Here is an 18,064-nt window from a genome sequence, read left to right as displayed (position 1 = left end):
TGGAAACAACCAAGATGTCCTTCAATAGGTGACTGGATAAATAAACTGTGCTACGTCCATACAATAAAATATTATTCAGTAGTAAAGAGAAATGAGCGATCAAGTCACAAAAGACATGGAAGGAACTTAAAAATATACTATTAAGTGCAAGAGGTCAAAGTGAAAAGACTACATAATGTATGATTTTAATTATATGGCATTTTGGAAAAGGCAAACTATGGAGGCAGTAAAGAGTGGTGGTTTCCGGAAATTTAGCCCGAGGGAGGGATGAATAGGTGGAGCACAGGTGAGTTTTGGGGTGCTAAAACTATGCTGTATGAAGCTGTAAAGGGTGGGTACATTTGTCAAAGCCCATAGAATGGACAACACAGAGATTGTGTCCTAATGGAAACTGTGGACTTTGGGTGACGATGTGTCAATGTAGGTTCATCAGTGGAACAAATGGACCCCTCTGGTGTGGGATGATGATAGGGGGAGGCTATACATGTGTGTGGGGGGAGGCTATACATGTGTGTGGGGCAAGGGGATATATGGGGACTCTGTACTTTCTGCTTAATTTTGCTGTGAAACTAAAACTGCTCTTAAAGATAAAGCCAATAAAAAAGAGTGTATATATTTGTATGTATAACTGATTCACTTTGCCGTACACCTGAAACTAACACAACATTGTAAATCAATATTCCAATAAAAAAGTTTTTAAACAGTCAGTTAGCTAAAAAACTCCAAGGCTTTTGTTCACAGTCATAAAACTCTTGCAAAATATGGATATGTGGAGCCTTCTATCTGCATAGTGAACTCTTCTAAATCCAAACTTGTAGTGGTAGTTTGATTGGCTCAGTCTAAGCCATATGACAATGACAGGTTGGAGATGGACTCAGGACTCTACGTTGAGGAAAAGGACTATTATAGGGGAATGTCCATAGAAATAGGAAGTTATATTGCCACCATTCTGGCAAATACCCACTACAGACACCAATGTGGAAAGGGAAAAAACCCACATTAATATATTTCAATGACTAAACTCCATTATAGGCATAATACCTGAATAATTAATTCACTCTCTTCTCCCCATTGAATGGAAAAGAAAAGTCTTCTTCATTTTGATATTTTCTTCCTTGAATTTCCATACGTGCACTTTTTTTTTGGTGGAAATACCAAAATACCTTCCAGAAATACGTAAAGCACACGTGTAACTTTTTCTAATTGCTTTCAATTCACTTCTAGGAACTGTTTACTAAACGGATTAGCATTTCCTCACACTAACTTACTTATTTATTTATTTATTATTATTATTTTTTTTTGCGGTTCGCTGGCCTCTCACTGTTGTGGCCTCTCCCGTTGCGGAGCACAGGCTCCGGACGCACAGGCCCAGCGGCCATGGCTCACGGGCACAGCTGCTCCGCGGCACGTGGGACCCTCCCGGACCGGGGCACGAACCCGCGTCCCCTGCATCGGCAGGCGGACTCTCAACCACTGCACCACCAGGGAAGCCCCTCACACTAACTTTTTAAGCACTAAATAAGCATAGTTTACACATTTATTAAACTCCTTTCATGTCAGTTATGCAAATGTAAATACCCCTAACCAATTTATTTTGACTATGTAAGAAAAATCCAGATGCTGAATATCTAAAGACATGTTTTTTAAATGTTAGGACTATCAACTGATTCTAACAGTGGGAGGATGATTCCATCTTTGGTTTTGATGGTAAACTCAGTAATTAATGGACTTTGCTATTCCATAGGAGATAAAAATACAAGGATTAAGTAAATTCCTACAGCAGGGATAATATAAACGACATGAAGAAAGAAAGAAGAAACAAGAACTGAAAAAAGGGCAGGCTCTGGGAGTGTAGATGTTAGTGCAGGTGTGGTGACTCATTTCTGTAAACTATTGATTGTGACCCAAAGGAAAATAATCACGGTCATAAAGAGAAGGAAAAGGTAAATAAACGCACCTGAGTAGCAAAGGGGAGTATAAAACTTTTATAGGTATTTGAGGGAAATTTTTGGGAGCAGCTTTACATTTATAGCTTATTATGGAACATATTAAAATACCATAAGTAAGAAAATGTATAATGAAATTAGGGGTACTAATCACAACTTTTAAAAAGAAGATGATGATCAACACTTTGAATTTTTTAAAAGTTACTTGAGTAATGTCATTTACAGAAAGAAGGGAAGTAGATGGGTTAGAGTTGTATGGATTTCCCAGGTCACAATGCAGTTCATACTTAATTTTACTTTAATGTCTGCCCTGGTTGGATGCAGTGAACTGTGAAGGGGATCAGTAGAAAAGGAGCCACTGCAGGTGATGGGGGAAGACTAGCGTGCGAGCATGCATCCACCACATGAACCCATCGCTGTGTACTTTTTCCACGGGGGCTCTGTCTTGTGTAGTTGGAAAAGCAAACAAAGAAATGCATTAATCATTCTCCCCCATATAGATCACATTTTTTTTATTGGTAATGGTCTTTCTTCTCGCTTCCACTGAGACCTACCAAGAGCTATGACAGAATAAGCATGTTTCCTGGGGTTGCCCATAACTGCAATTTGCTTTTTAAGAGTATTCACAGCAGTTTTATTAATAAAAGCCCACAACTAGAACCAACCCAAATGTCCATCAACAGGTGACTAGATAAACAAATTGTTCTAAATCCATGCCATGAAATAGTATTCAGCAGTAAAATGAAACGAACTTCAGATGCATGGAACAATGTAAATGAATCTTGAAAACACTATGCTGAGTAAAAGTAACCAGACTCAAAAGATGACACACTGTATGCTTCCATTTATATAAAATTCTAGAACAGGCAAACTGATCTATAGTGACAGAAGGCAGATCAGTAGTTGCTTGGGCCCAGGAATGGAGACGATTGGGTGGGAAAGGATACAAAGGGTAATAGAAATGTTCTGTATCTTGTGGTACTAGTTACAGAGGTGCATTCATTTCTCAAAATGCATTGAACTGTGTGCATCCATAAGTGTAATTTGTTTTCCCATTCATAAAAAGATAGTGGATTGGCTAGATCACTTTTAAGATCTATTCTAGTCCCCACATACTTTAACCTTTTCCCTCTGCATATATTTCATCATACTAGGATACTATCAGTGTAAAGTATAATAGTTTGCTCCAAGTTAAATTGAACAGGGCTTCTCTTTTTAGTTCTTTGAAGAAAGAAGAAAATTAGTTTCTATTCATTTAGTTAATCAATAAATGCTTATTGAGTTCCTACATTATAGGCACTGAGAATTCAAGACTGAAACAGTCTCAGCTCTTAGGACATTATATTCTGGTAGAGAGAGAAGAACAATACACAGAATATACAAAGATGTGTCAAAGGTGATGATAAGAGCTATAAGTCCAAATAAAGCAAGTGATGAGAAATTTTAGTAGTGGGATGGTAACTGCTCTTTTATATGGAATAACCAGGATAAACCTCTGATAAGACAACACTTGATCAATTTGTTTTTACGATCAAACAAATTGAGGACCCACTCAGATTCAATCTAGTATCATATGTTCTTTAAGTGAATGCATACATTGTCAGAATCCTTCTAGGTTCTGTATATTGGTTATTGGCCTGTGGCACTAATATTAAATGTGTTGACTGAGGCTCTGACATTAAAGATTCAGTTTTTTTCCTCTGCTCTATCAGAAAAAAAATTGGAAAAATTTTCAGTAAAGAATAAAGTTAAAAATTGGTTTGGTTAGTCAGAGAGTTAGGTCATCCATAACACTCACATACAAATATTTCCACAATAAAGAGGTCTTATTGTATTTGTGACTGGTCCCTTCACTGGGAAGATGGAAATGTCTTCCTGCTTGAGGTTAAAGGTGTCTAGTGACATACATCTTCCTCCTGGTATTTCAAATATGGGGAGGAGATCAGGTAAGGGAAACAGAGGATCATAGGTTTGGTTGACTCCAAAAAATCAATCGTTAGTATTCATAAAAATAAAATCATAACCTCTGATAAAAACCGCTTTCCGCTCTTTGTCACCAACTTCTCTGACAGACTTGGTTCTAGGTTCACAGTCTTTGTGATGGTTTCAATGTCTATCTTTTGATTGTAATCACTACCATTTATTGAGTTCCTCCTATGATCCAGACAAGTTATATGTTCCGTTTCTAATTCTGATGTCTGTGAGGTGGGGATGATCTTGATTCTTCTTCATGTAACACATCTTGTATCAACTGAACCAGGATCAGGATAGGATTGAATGATCTGCTTTTACAGCTCATGATTCCCATTCCAGTATGTGGCTTCTCAAGGAAAGGCTCCTTAGGATGGCTGCTGCCCATGGATGTTGGGCCTCAGGTATACTTCTTTCCAGGAAGATTGAGTCTACCTGACATTCAGTTTAGGAAATCCATAAATGTTTGAATTCTGCACCACAAAATGCCGACTTCTGGAAAAAAGGAAAACAAAACCAAAAATGACTCCTGTGCTTACTAATTTTAATTCCCGACAAAGTGATTGACTTGACATCATAGAAACTGAGCACACTTCTTCGTCCCAACCTAACCTTCCCTGGAGAGTTGGTTACTTTGACTGGATTGCCTGTTCTGTCCAGCTTCCTCATTGATCTGTGAACAATAAACAATGTAAGCAAGACTATGTTTAAGCAACTTCTGTACAGTGACCAACATGCAGTATTTCCTCTGTCACCTTGATCCTGCTTGACCCTGTGGATCCCTGGCCCTGAGTAACACATTCCCATATAGTGGAGAGCAGTAGTTTTTAACCTTTCGATAACCACAAACATTTTTAGAAATTTCTTTGTGTCCTTTTTGGTGACTGTACCTTTTATCAAGGAACAAAGGTGAATACAAACCTACCTAATGACGAAGTGCCTGCCTGCTAGTGGCATATACTTTTATTAATAAAGAATAAATAAATTAAATAGCTAATAAATGACACAGGGAATTGAAATGTCAGAAGCTAGCTCTTACTGGATGTCTTCCTCACTCTGCCAGCCTGACCGTGAACTTGATAACTTCCTAAGGGAATGTGCGGAAATGTTTTGGTTTACTTATTTAGTCTTTTTTTCTCTCTCTGCATGTTTTACATCATTGATAGTATATTAAACATAGCTTGGTTTCAATAATACATACAAATCAGGGGGGGACCCAGGGGTCAGCAAACTCTATAATGGCAAATATTTTAACCTTTGAAGACCAACTCACCAACTCTGCTGTTGCAGTGTGCAAGCATCCAGTAAAAATGTAAGCAAATGGGCATTGATGTGTTCTGATGAAAATTTATTTACAAAACATGAGGTGGGTGTATGTGCTATGCTACTAGTATAGACTTACTAACAGTATCTATCATTTAGAGATAATATCTGTGCAGCAGAGCTCATTAGAATTCACTAATTTAAAAAAATCCAGTGACTCAGTTTAATAAATAAAATTTTTACAGATTTGACTATAATTAATTACTCAAAGTTCATGCCAGTGGAATAAATAGATATTTTCTATATAATTCTTGTTTTCAGGAGAAAAAAATTAATTCTCTTTGCACAGTATCTCAACTTAAGTGTACAAAAAAATCCTATAAAAGTTAAGCACTCATTGTTAGCAGTTTCTGAAAGAAAAAACATCAGTTACTGTTTTAATTGGTTACTGATTAGGATCTAATATTTTTTCTAAGCTGTGAGAAAAACAAGATGTACAATTACACATTTTATTGGAAAGTAAGCAGAAACAGAGTAGTAATCATGGAGAAAACTGCCACAGAGTCAAGATTTCTCCCCTGGCTGGGTAATTCAACTGAAAACTGTATAATACAATTGGATTTCCAACTAGCATCAAGTTGTATACCTGTGTTGAATTCACCATCAAAATATTTCCAACCTCTCTTGCTCTAGGCCAGGCTCTAGCTTTGGACAGTGACTATTTTTAGCACCCACTCCTATCACACCTAAGTTTTATTATGACCCTCCTAAGTAGATACCAACACTCTGGATTAGTATCTCTAAGACACGTCTCCAGTTGGTTTAAGTCTTCTATGAAAAAGTGTTCTGTAAGTTAAAAATATTTAGGAAAATCTGGGTTAGCTGAATTTTACTGCAGTTCTTCTCAGAGCCCTTCATATGGTGATATACACTGTGATTTAATAAAACACAGAATTTCCCAAACTTACTGGAAATGGACCCCTGTCTTCCTTTTTCACAGAATAACTTTCAAAGCTAGTATTTGGTATCATCTCACACCAGTCAGACTGGCCATTATCAAAAAAATCTACAAACAGGGCTTCCCTGGTGGCGCAGTGGTTGGGAGTCTGCCTGCTGATGCAGGGGACACGGGTTCATGACCCGGTCTGGGAGGATCCCACATGCCGCGGAGCGGCTGGGCTCGTGAGCCATGGCCGCTGAGCCTGCACGTCCGGAGCTTGTGCTCCGCAACGGGAGAGGCCACAGCAGTGAGTGGCCGGCATACAGAAAAAAAAAAAAAAAAAATCTACAAACAGTAAATGCAGGAGAGGGTGTGGAGAAAGGGGAACCCTTTTGCACTGTTGCTGGGAATGTAAATTGATACAGCCACTATGGAGGATAGTATGGAGGTTCCTTAAAACACTGAAAAGAGAACTACCATATGACCCAGCAATCCCACTACTGGGTATATGCCCTGAGAAAACCATAATTCAAAAAAGGGTCATGTACCACAAAGGTCATTGCAGCTCTATTTACAATAGCCAGGACATGGAAGCAACCTAAGTGTCCATCGACGGATGAATGGACAAAGAAGATGTGGCACATATATACAATGGAATATTACTCACCCATAAAAAGAAATGAAACTGAGTTATCTGTAGTGAGGTGGATGGACCTAGAGTCTGTCATACAGAGTGATGTAAGTCAGAAAGAGAAAAACAAATACTGTATGCTAACACATACACAGGAGTGTAAAAAACAATGGTTATGAAGAACTTAGGGACAGGACAGGAATAAAGACACAGATGTAGAGAATGGACTTGAGGACATGGGAAGGGGGAGGGGTAAGCTGGGATGAAGTGAGAGAGTTTCATTGTTTCATAAGGTCCCATTTGTTCATTTTTGTTTTTATTTCCATTTCTCTAGGAGGTGGGTCAAAAAGGATCTTGCTGTGATTTATGTCATAGAATGTTCTGCCTATGCTTTCCTTTAAGAGTTTTATAGTGTCTGGCCTTACATTTAGGTCTTTAATCCATTTTGAGTTTATTTTTTTGTATGGTGTTAGGAAGTGTTTTAATTTCATTCTTTTACATGTTCTAATTTCATTCTTTTACATGTAGCTGTCCATTGTAGTGTAGTTTTCCCAGCACCACTTATTGAAGAGGCTGTCTTTTCTCCATTGTATATTCATGCCTCCTTTATCAAAGATAAGGTGACCATATGTGCGTGGGTTTATCTCTGGGCTTTCTATCCTGTTCCATTGATCTATATTTCTGTTTTTGTGCCAGTACCATACTGTCTTGATTACTGTAGCTTTGTAGTATAGTCTGAAGTCAGGGAGCCTGATTCCTCCAGCTCTGTTTTTCTTTCTCAAGATTGCTTTGGCTATTTGGGGTCTTTTGTGTTTTCATACAAATTGAGAAATTTTTTGTTCTAGTTCTGTGAAAAATGCCATTGGTAGTTTGATAGGGATAACACTGAATCTGCGGATTGCTTTGGGTAGTATAGTCATTTTCACAATGTTGATTCTTCCAATCCAAGAACATGGTGTATCTCTCCATCTGTTTGTATCTTCTTTAATTTCTTTCATCTTATAGTTTTCTGCATACAGGTTTTTTGTCTCCTTAGGTAGGTTTATTCCTAGGTATTTTATTCTTTTTGTTGCAATGGTAAATGGGAGTGTTTCCTTAATTCCTCTTTCAAATTTTTCATCATTATTGTATAGGAATGCAAGAGATTTCTGTGCATTAATTTTGTATCCTGCTACTTTACCAAATTCATTGATTAGCTCTAGTAGTTTTCTGGTAACATCTTTAGGATTCTCTATGTATAGTATCATGCCATCTGCAAACAGTGACAGTTTTACTTCTTCTTTTTCAATTTGGATTCCTTTTATTTCTTTCTCGTCTCTGATTGCTGTGGCTAAAACTTCCAAAACTATGTTGAATAATAGTGGTGAGAGTGGGCAACCTTATCTTGTTCCTGATCTTAGTGGAAATGGTATCAGTTTTTCACCATTGAGAAGGAGAACATGGCTATCCTTGTTGCTGTGTGGTCTGGGGTTTAGAAAGGAAATAACCTAGAGACTATCAATAGGGAACTCTAAGTGCATTAGAGAATATCTGACAGCCTAGCGCACAGTTTAAAAGCTTAGGCCTTGACATCTGGCAGATCTGAGTTTGAATCTTCACTCTGTTATCACTAAGCTTTGGGATTGTGAGTGGATTACTTAACTTCTCCTAGCCTCAATTTTCTCATCTATAAAGTATAGATAATAATTCTACTTAATTTATAATATTGTTATTCATAAATGGTTAATGCCCTTGAGTCCTTAGCTACTTGTATGGCTGAGACAGGGCATACTAGACCTTAACTGCTCTTCTTTCCAAACACAGATCTAGATCACATTTCCCAGATGCACCCTATTCTTCCCCTCTGTCCTTGCTTCTAGGATGGGACCAGATAACTGGTTCTTACAAGTGAAATGTGACCAAAGAAAAAAATTTCAGTTCCAGATCAAAGTAATTAAGAGTACGTGTGCTTTTTTGTGTTGTTTCATTTCCTTTCTGAAGCTGGAAGAAAAGGACTCCCAGGCTGTAAGGGTTAGTTTTGCTCAAAGGTACAAGCATACTAGATTCCTGAGTCACATTTTGGAGAAGAGCCCTTAAGAAAGACAATTTGCTAGGAACTTCTGCAATGACTTGTGTGAGTGAATGGTAAACTTTTTTTTTCTGGTGTTATGGCAGTGAGAGTTTTGTTTGCTTGTTATAGCAGTTAGTCCAATTTGAGTTATGGAATTATAGGTTACCATCATTGGTCTACATATGACCTTCTTTTATACAATTAATTAAGTTGTGTAATGTTCCACTAGTAACCTACCTCCAACTTAACATTTCAGATAACTTGAACATTTCAAATATCTCCTATCTATGTGCTCCTTCCTTTTGATATTCTCTAAGTATACATCTAGGAGTGGAATTTCTGGAGCTTCAGGATATGCAAATGTGTAGCTTTACACAATGATGCCAAACTGCTATTCAAAGTGTTGTACCAATTTCTAATGCCATGAGTAATTCATGTTGTTCCATATCCCTGCCATCACAGTAGTACTATTAGACTTAATTTGGCCATTTGAATGGGAATAAAGTGGGGTCACACTGTGGTTTGATTTACATTTTCATGATCACCAGTGAGCTTAAGCCAAGACACTTCTGAAGAAAAAGATTAAGGAAAGGGGGTTTTCCCTACTAGAAATTAAGGTTAAATTATAAGCCTATAGTAATTAAATAGTAATAGAATGGTATGAGTCAAGGATAGACAGATTTACCAACGCAACAGAGAATTTGAAAGAGGTGCACATGTATGTGGAACTTTAATATGTGACAGGTAGCATGGCTAAAGGAAGAACTATTCAAAACCAGAGCTAGAAAATTCAGTTATCTAAAGAGGAAAAAAATGCATTTGGATCTCTATCTCACACTACAGACAGAAATAACCACTAGAAATGTTAAAAATTTAAGTGTCAAATACATGACTTTAAAACTTTCTGTGGAGTAAGTTTTGTTGACTTTGGGGAAGAAAATAATTTATTAAAGCACAAGTGTACTAACCATAGAATAAAATATAGATAAATTTGATTACATTGGTATTAATATTTTTTTGCCCATCAGAGACATCATAAAGGAAGTGAAAAGATAAGCTACCAACTGAGAGAAAATATTTGCAACACGCATAAAAGACAAAGAATTAGTATGGAAATACATAAAGAGATCATACACATCAATAAGAAAATAAATTATCCAATAGAAAAATGGAATATTATACAAATATTCATTCTACAGAAGAAGAATTTTTTATGTGAATTACATATTACATATGATAAAATATGAATTAATTTTCTTTTCAGATGAATCAAAATATTCAGACCATACAGTAAAAAGAAAAGAGAAAATATATTGAATTTTCTTACTTTCACCCTTCATGCTTATACTTTCTTCCCTCAAAAAAAAATTTTTGCCTTCAAAAAAAATTCTACCATTCCACTCTGTGGTCACACATATATAAATGGTACTGAGCTTCCAGAGTACTAGTCTTTGCAGGTACAAATATTTTATGTGATCATATGACTTCTCACACACTCATACACTTATGCATTCTTATGTCTTTACATTTAGAATGTATATATTAATTCAGCACCTTCTTTATGCCAGGCATTGTCCTAGACTCTGACGAAATGAAAAAGGCAAACAACTCCAGGAAAAAGATGGATAATAAAAAAGTAAATTATTGTTATATTAGAAGGTACTAGGTACTATGAATGAAAGTAGAGCAGCAAAGAGAAATCAAGTGATACCAGAATTGGTATGTGTGTGCACTTTTAAATTGCGTGGTCAGGAAAGCCACAATAAGAAAGCAGTATTTGAACAAAAACTTGAAGGTGGTAAGGGACTGAACCATGCTTTTGTCTGAGGGAAGAAAATACCAGGCGAAGTAAACAGCAAGTGAAAAGACTTGAAGGCAGGAGCATGCTGACATGTCTGAGAAACACCAGGGAGGTCACTGTGACTGCAGTGGAGAAAGAAGTGGGGAAGAGTAGCAGGAGATGATGTCAGAGAGTAAATGGGAGATGAGAGCATAGGTCATGGAGGTACATGTAAACCCTTGTTAAGACTGTATATATTTACAGTCTTTACGTTCTAGACAAATAACATTCTTTGTCACGTTGTTACGGTTTTTGACCTAAGTCTATTTTGTCTAAATATAAGTATAGCTAGCCTTGCTCCCTTTTGGTTTCCATTTTCATGGGATATCTTCTTCCATCCCTTTACTCTGAGCTGATTTGTGTCCTTAACAATGAAGTGAGTCTCTGTAGGCAGTAGGTACTTGGGTCTTTTTTAAAAACCCACTTAGTCACTTTAGGCCTTTTGATTGGAGAATTTAATCCATTTACAGTTAAAGTAATTATTGATAATTAAGGACTTACTAATACCATCTCAATTGTTTTCTAGTTATTTTGTAGTCCCCTTGTTTCTTTTTTCCTCTGTTGCTGAATTTATTTGTGAATTGATGATTTTCTATAATAATATGCTTCGATCCCTGTCTCTTTTCTTCTGTGTATATACTGTTTTTGCTTTGTGGTTATTGTGAGGCTTACATAAACATCTGACAAATATAGCAGCCTACTATGACAACATAATGTTGTATGCATGTAAAAACTCTATCCATTTTAATCCCCACTCCATTTTATGTTTTTGATGCCTTAATTTTCCTCTTTTTTATATTGTATATCATTAACAAATTATGGTAGCTATATTAATTTTTAATACTTTTGCCCTTTAACCTTTACTCTAGGGTCAAGTGATTAACATAGAGCAAAGCATCTAAATATATTAAACAATACTTAGAAAAAAAAAAAAGAGGGGCTTCCCTGGTGGTGCAGTGGTTGAGAGTCCACCTGCCGATGCAGGGGACGCGGGTTCGTGACCTGGTCCGGGAAGATCCCACATGCCGCGGAGCGGCTGGGCCTGTGAGCCATGGCCGCTGAGCCTGCGTGTCCGGAGCCTGTGTAAAAAAAAAAAAAAAGACTTTGTTGTTCACTCATGAAAATGTGCTCCATTGAAGGATTTTTGAGCAGAGAAGTAACATATTACTTACATTTTGAAATGATTACCTTTGTCAGGGTGGTAAATTGATCAAAAGCAAATAAGGGAGGAATTACGAAAATCAGTTAGGAGGCTGTTGCATGAATCTGTTAATCCAGATGAGAAGTGAGGGTGGCTTGGAGTTGCGTCTCTTAGGGTGATGAGAATGGTTTAGATTGTATTTTGAGGACAGAGAGACAACAGTATTTTCTGACAGATTGGGTGCGGCATGTAAGAGAAAGAGAGGAGTCAAGGATGAGAAAAATTTGTTCTAATATCTTTCAACTGATTGTCAATCAACGTCCACATTAGCAGATTATGCCTATTTTGCAATAGGTTTCTACTTTTTTGTTGGTTACTTAGTTCTTCTCCATTAGAGACTGTAGTGCATGCTTTGAACAATTGAAATGAATAATTCATTCTTAGAGTGTAAGAAATTCCATTTCAATATGCTAAGTAAAAATTCAGCCATTGGTCAGTTTGTCTATTTGACTATAAACAGGAGAGGAAGACATAGGCACAGTCTTCTGGCTTTATGTTTTTAGATGTTCATCCTTTACTTAATGTACAATATTATAATGTTGGTCTTTTGAAAAATTCATTTATTCAAAAACCATTTGGTGAGCGTCCGCTATATAGCAAACTTTCTGCTAGTGCCAGAGACCCAGACAGCACTGAGGCAAATACCTGCTCTCAAGCAGCCTGCCATCTAGTGGGAGATGCAGAAATGTAATTGAGTAGGAGAATAAAAATGAGATTGGTGATAGAACAGTGGTGGCTAGAAAGTTCCAAGAGAGCATAGAAGATGGCACAACTTAATTGTATCTGGAGAATTCAGGAAAACTTGTAGAAAGAGGATGAGTTTACAAATAGTTATGTAGGGAGCTAGGATGGGCATTCCAGAAAATGGAGGCAATATATTGGGAGTAGAAGAGAGGATGGCCCATTTGGTTGACTGCACAGACATTTATTAAGGCTAGAGGTTTTGGAGCATGTGCATGAGTGGTGGAAAATGAGTCTTGAAAGAAAAGCGTGTTATATCTTGAACACCTTTACATATGACAATGAATGAATCCTGTAGGCAATGGGAATTAGCAAAGAGGTTCTCAGCAGGAAAACAACCTGATTAGATCAAGACTTTAGAATGATTACTCTGGCAATGCTGTGGAAAATAGTTGGAAACAGAGGAGACCCAAGCCTGGGGAATCAGTTGGTATACTGCAGTAGTCCTAACAAGGAGTGATGGGGTCTTGCCTTGAGCATTGTGGCGAGAAAGGAGAAGACATACAGAAGAGCTACTTTGAAGGTATACTTAGTCCAGCTTGGTTGAGAACAACATATGGGTAGCTAGCAATGAGTCTAAGATGACCCAAGTAATCTGTATTTGGAAATTGAATCGTAGATAACACATTATTCGATGTCAAAGAGTAATAGGAGGAGAAGCATTTTGAGTAGAAAGATGTGTTCAAAGTTTAAGAACTGACAGTGTAGCCACGTGGAGATAACTAAAAAGCTATTTGAATATCTGAGTAAAATCTGGGTGGAAAAATTAAATGCCATTAATGAAAAGAATCTTAGAGGTTAACTTATAATTTATATAGAAATTTAGGAAATTAGTTTTCATATCCTTAATAGCAATGGCAAAAACTTTTAGCTATACATATATTTAATCAGAATGTTATTTTCATATCCCTGAATGGTAATGACAAAACCTTTTAGCTACACACATAATTAATAAATGCATTTTATAGATACTTACATTAAATAAAACAAGACAAAAACCAAGAACAACAAATTGAGTGCCAGATAGGTTGTATTGTAGCCGATACACTGAAACCCTGCTGGAAGCATTGCAAATGGAAATTACATTTTGGGAAGTATATATGTCAATATGTAGCAAGAGTTATAAAGATGATCATATGATTTTGCCTAGTCATCCTACGTCTGGTGATTAAAAACAAAAGATTCAGTGTAATTAATCAAAATTTACCTTACAGATGTGGTTTATATAACAATAAGTTATAAGGGGATGGTTTAAGTGCCTGTGCATGTGTTTATTTAGAGTAGAAACATGAAGACTATGAAGAAACATGGCAGCATATATACATAGATGTAAAAATAGTCTTTATAATTGTCTCAACTCTGCAAACATATATATACCGATAGATACTCATTGAAAAACATTAAAAATGAAAACACTCAGAATGGTAAGATTATAGATAATTTCCTTTTTCTTTTTTCCAAAATAAAGTTTTTCTGAGGACAACTTTTCAAAATCTTTTAAAAAGGTATGTATTAAGTTACAATAAGGCAAACCTGTGCATATAGACAGGCTCCAATCATCATTACTGAAATGTTTCTTGGGTATGTGGGGAGGCTGGTGTAAAGAAAGGGGATCACTTGAATGAGGGCAGAGGAGAGAAATAAGATTAAGGCAGAGGAGTGAGGAACTCAGGGAAGCAACAGCATCCCTTCACCTCCCTAAGGCATCACTGGGCTTAGGATCCACAGTGGTGGAAGCCTCATGTCACAGCTGATGTTACATGAGGCAGGTGGGGGAGATGGACCACAGGGACCACTCCACCTTGTTTCCTTTACACTGTCCCTGTGCTGGGCCATGACACTGGCATGGCCTTGGGGCTTGTGTGCAGTGGAAGGTTTGAATTTAGACTGGTGGCAGGAGATGAGACAACTATGTTTCTTCTGTGCACATATTTGGTTTCGCGGACTCATTAACCACAGGAGGAGGAGAAAAGGCCACAAGGTGTTGGGTTAATATGATTGGGGACAAAGGAACTTTTTTTTTTCAACCAAAGAAAGCATCAGTATTGCAAAGACTTTCCGTGATTCCACACCCACCTCGAAAGCGCCCTCTCACCACAGGAAGTGCGCTGATCATTGGAGGAATAAAAGAGACTGAAAGGATCAGTTCCTCAGCCTCTCGCTGCACAGCTCATCAGGACCTCAGCCATGAGACTTCTCATCCTGGCCTTCCTCGGGATCTGCTGTCTCGCTGCATACACTGTGGAAGGTAAGTCAAAAGCTTATTTATGAGATAAGGAGCATCTATGTATGCAGGCAGTGGCCACACATTTTCGTTTTGACTCAAGCTTTGACTGCAGTAAACTTTCGCCCAGCTTAGCCTCAGACTTCCTTAGTGAAAATGGGAATAATTTGACACTAGGAGACTTTGTAGATTTTGAAGATAGAACTTGGTCACAATCTGGGCTCCTAGTTTTCACAACTGGGTGATTTGGGGTAAATTTCTTCACCTCTCTGTGCCTATGCTTACTTATCTATAAGAAGAATGTTATAACCGATACGCTTACCAGGGATTAAAATGAAACAAATCTTATAATCACTTATCAGGTTTCCACACAAGTCCTAACTTCTTGATTAATGTTCGCTGTGGAATGGTGATGACGACTTTGAAGCTTTTGCCTATTTAGTATTGATCTTGAAAATTCTCCAGATTTTGACAGTTTACAATGCGGGAATGAGCTAGAGGGTGTATGTTCTGAAGGAAATCAATGTTTTCTATGAAAACAAAAATGACTGGTAGCTCATACCTTCATACCCAGGAAATCAATATTACCTTTAAGTGTGTAGGAGAGTCTATTATTACTTCTATGAATGTTGTTCCCACTGATGATCAATTTCTTGAGTTTATAAGAGACCATAAGTGCGAACAAATATCAATGTCTTATATACAATCAAATAAACCTACAAGACATACCCAGATGAGACTTAACTACACTGAGACTTACCTGAGCATTCTACACATATTTCTTAAAGGATCATTTTTTCCCAGCTGGTTGGAGTGTATTTCTCCTTGTGGCTCTGGCAACAAGAGAGAATATCCTTTGGGTGTAATTAACGTTTCAGTTAACTGTCCTTTCAACCTCCTAATCCGTAGACTTATTACTTAGACTAGAATATCTGAACCTCATCGTGGATGCCAAGGGTGTCCGTAAATAGAGATGGCAATGTCTGGAACTCCCTGAAATTGTGCCCCAAATAAAAAAAATATTGATGAAACAAAAAGTTTAGGCCAAATGTTGTCTTAACCATGGCTGGCTGGCATTTTTCTGAGACAATATTCTGCCATTTGGTGGAAACCCATGTATGGTAGGGGAAAGAAGACTGAGGAAGACTGTAGACACTTGGGTATTTCCCTCTTTCTTTGGGTTCAGAGATAGTTCAGCATTAGAAATAAATTGGCAAAAAATAAAAAATAAGTAAATAAATAAACAGGCAAAGGTAGAGGGTTAAGAATGTACAGGCTGGATATTGTGTGATGGAAAGAAGGAGAGATGAGGAGCAATGTTAGTGAATACCTTCTGCTCAGTTTCATGTTTATAGAAAGACTTCTGATATCAGCAACACTGTAGCTCAAACTTTGTCATCATCAGCTATTATTTTAGATGCTTTTTTGCTGAATATTTCTCTAAGAAATAGTCTCTGAGAATATTTGCTTCCTTGAGAAGCAAATACCAGTCTCTTCAACTTAGGAGGAAATCAGCACTTAGAAACCCTTTTTAGATTTTAGAAAACCCTTACTATTATTCACTCTTCCAAGTAATTTTCCCTTCTCTAATGTAAGATGTTCTCTACACTTAAAAAGTTTAATCCCCTGGACCATTTCTATTGAGGAGGAGTACTTTATGAACTACTTCTTTCACATATTTTACATTTTACCATTTAAAATGAGAATGCCTTTATTTATTCAGTCAAAAATGAGCTACCTCTCCCATATTTAGTGTTCCTTTCCCAAATTATTCTTTATCGTGTCACTCTTTGTTGGTTTATTTATAGTATTAGAAATTATATTTTATTTTTATTTACATGGTTTTCTTTCCTAGGTGTGGGGAGTGAAGTTCTAGAAAAGACCATCTGTGTGAGTCTGACTACCCAGCAACTGCCAATTAAAAAAATCAAGACCTACACCATCAAGGAGGGCCCCATGAAAGCAGTGATGTGAGTTGCTCTCCCCCAAATCTGGGCTTGATGGAACACAGATATATAGAAATGCTGCCCTCCTCAGGAAAAATGTCAACAAGGAGGAAAACCTCAACGTAGCCAATAGTCTTTCTGTTTTTCCATATGAACCATGTCTTTATGTAGCCCCAAACAATGTTTATGACCAAAAATTGGCAACCGAGTGAAGACTATCACCCTCCTTTCTGCTTTATCTTAGCAGAAGAATCTAACTGGGAATCAGATGAATAATATGCTCAGTCCCGAGGGTTAGGTTTAGAGCTGGCTGTCTCAGATCAGGATTTGACCGTAGAGACACACTGGTGTGGGATGCCTCCCTTCCCATCCTTCCCCTTCCCTGCCTTTCTCTGCCCTTATGGTGGGCTGGAGTAGAGTGCCATATTTTATCAGTTGCCATATCTCGAGGAATAGTGTCAACAACTAGCCTACATGGTACCGTTCTCTTTCTAGGATCTCATCTTCAGAACAGCAACTCTTCCCAACACACAATTGCAACTTTACCTCCCAAAATATGATAAAGAAATTACCTTTTGTCTAGAAAATAAGATGAGTGTGTTTAAATTTGAAAAAGAAGATGATCTGTAATAATTGGACTAGATGACCTCAAATGTCCAGTTTAACTACATCACCTGGTAGCAATGATGAGAAAAGGAGCCTGCAATTTATGCTGAGCCAGGGATCTGGTTATTACCTGGAGCTATTTCTCCTTTATGGGAAAATAGATTGCAGAGGAAAGATTTTCATTTATGTTCTCCTGAATCTGAAAGACTGTTTTGTCCAGTCATTTCTGCACAAGATCTCTTATATATGATCTGATCTTAACTTCTGGTCCCAAGGCTTTGAGGATGTGACTGACTTTGTCTATTTTTTCTTTGCATTGCAGATTTATTACCAGACGTGGCCTTAAAGTCTGTGCTGATCCACAAGTTGAATGGGTGAAAAAAGCAGTCCGAACAATAAAGTCCACCAGGAGAAATGTGAGCCAGACCAAGCCTACAGGAGCCCAACAGTCCAGCAGTACAGCTGTGACCCTGAGTGGGTAGTGACGCTCTGGCATCTTGTCCCCTCACTAGCCAGGCAGCTCATTTCCCTTTAAAGCTCATGGACTCATTACATTATATTCACCTTTTATAAAAGTGCTGCATGAGTCAAATTATTGTTTTTATATTTTTATGTCTTTCATATTCATTTAGATGCTCTAATTAATACATGTTTATTATTAAGAACAGTCCCAAAGTTTATTCATTACATATTGGGAAAAGTAAT

The 18,064-nt window shown here is 37.4% G+C and overlaps 1 protein-coding gene across 1 annotated transcript; it reads left to right on the top strand.

Annotated features, from left to right (window-relative positions):
• Positions 1–14,756: 14,756 nt before the first annotated feature.
• Positions 14,757–17,841, top strand: LOC309957594 (lymphotactin-like; the record flags this gene model as incomplete). Its single annotated transcript, XM_082832894.1, has 3 exons — positions 14,757–14,831; positions 16,663–16,777; positions 17,682–17,841. Exons 1-3 carry the CDS (start codon positions 14,771–14,773, stop codon positions 17,839–17,841), a joined length of 336 nt encoding a protein of 111 aa, XP_082689020.1. The 5' UTR covers positions 14,757–14,770.
• Positions 17,842–18,064: the final 223 nt, after the last annotated feature.

This window comes from Leucopleurus acutus, assembly GCF_964270905.1.
Source record: "Leucopleurus acutus genome assembly, chromosome: 2".
Classification (NCBI taxonomy): domain Eukaryota; kingdom Metazoa; phylum Chordata; class Mammalia; order Artiodactyla; family Delphinidae; genus Leucopleurus; species Leucopleurus acutus.
The sequence above is the reverse complement of the archived record's forward strand: the minus strand, read 5'-3'. Positions and strand labels throughout refer to the sequence as shown.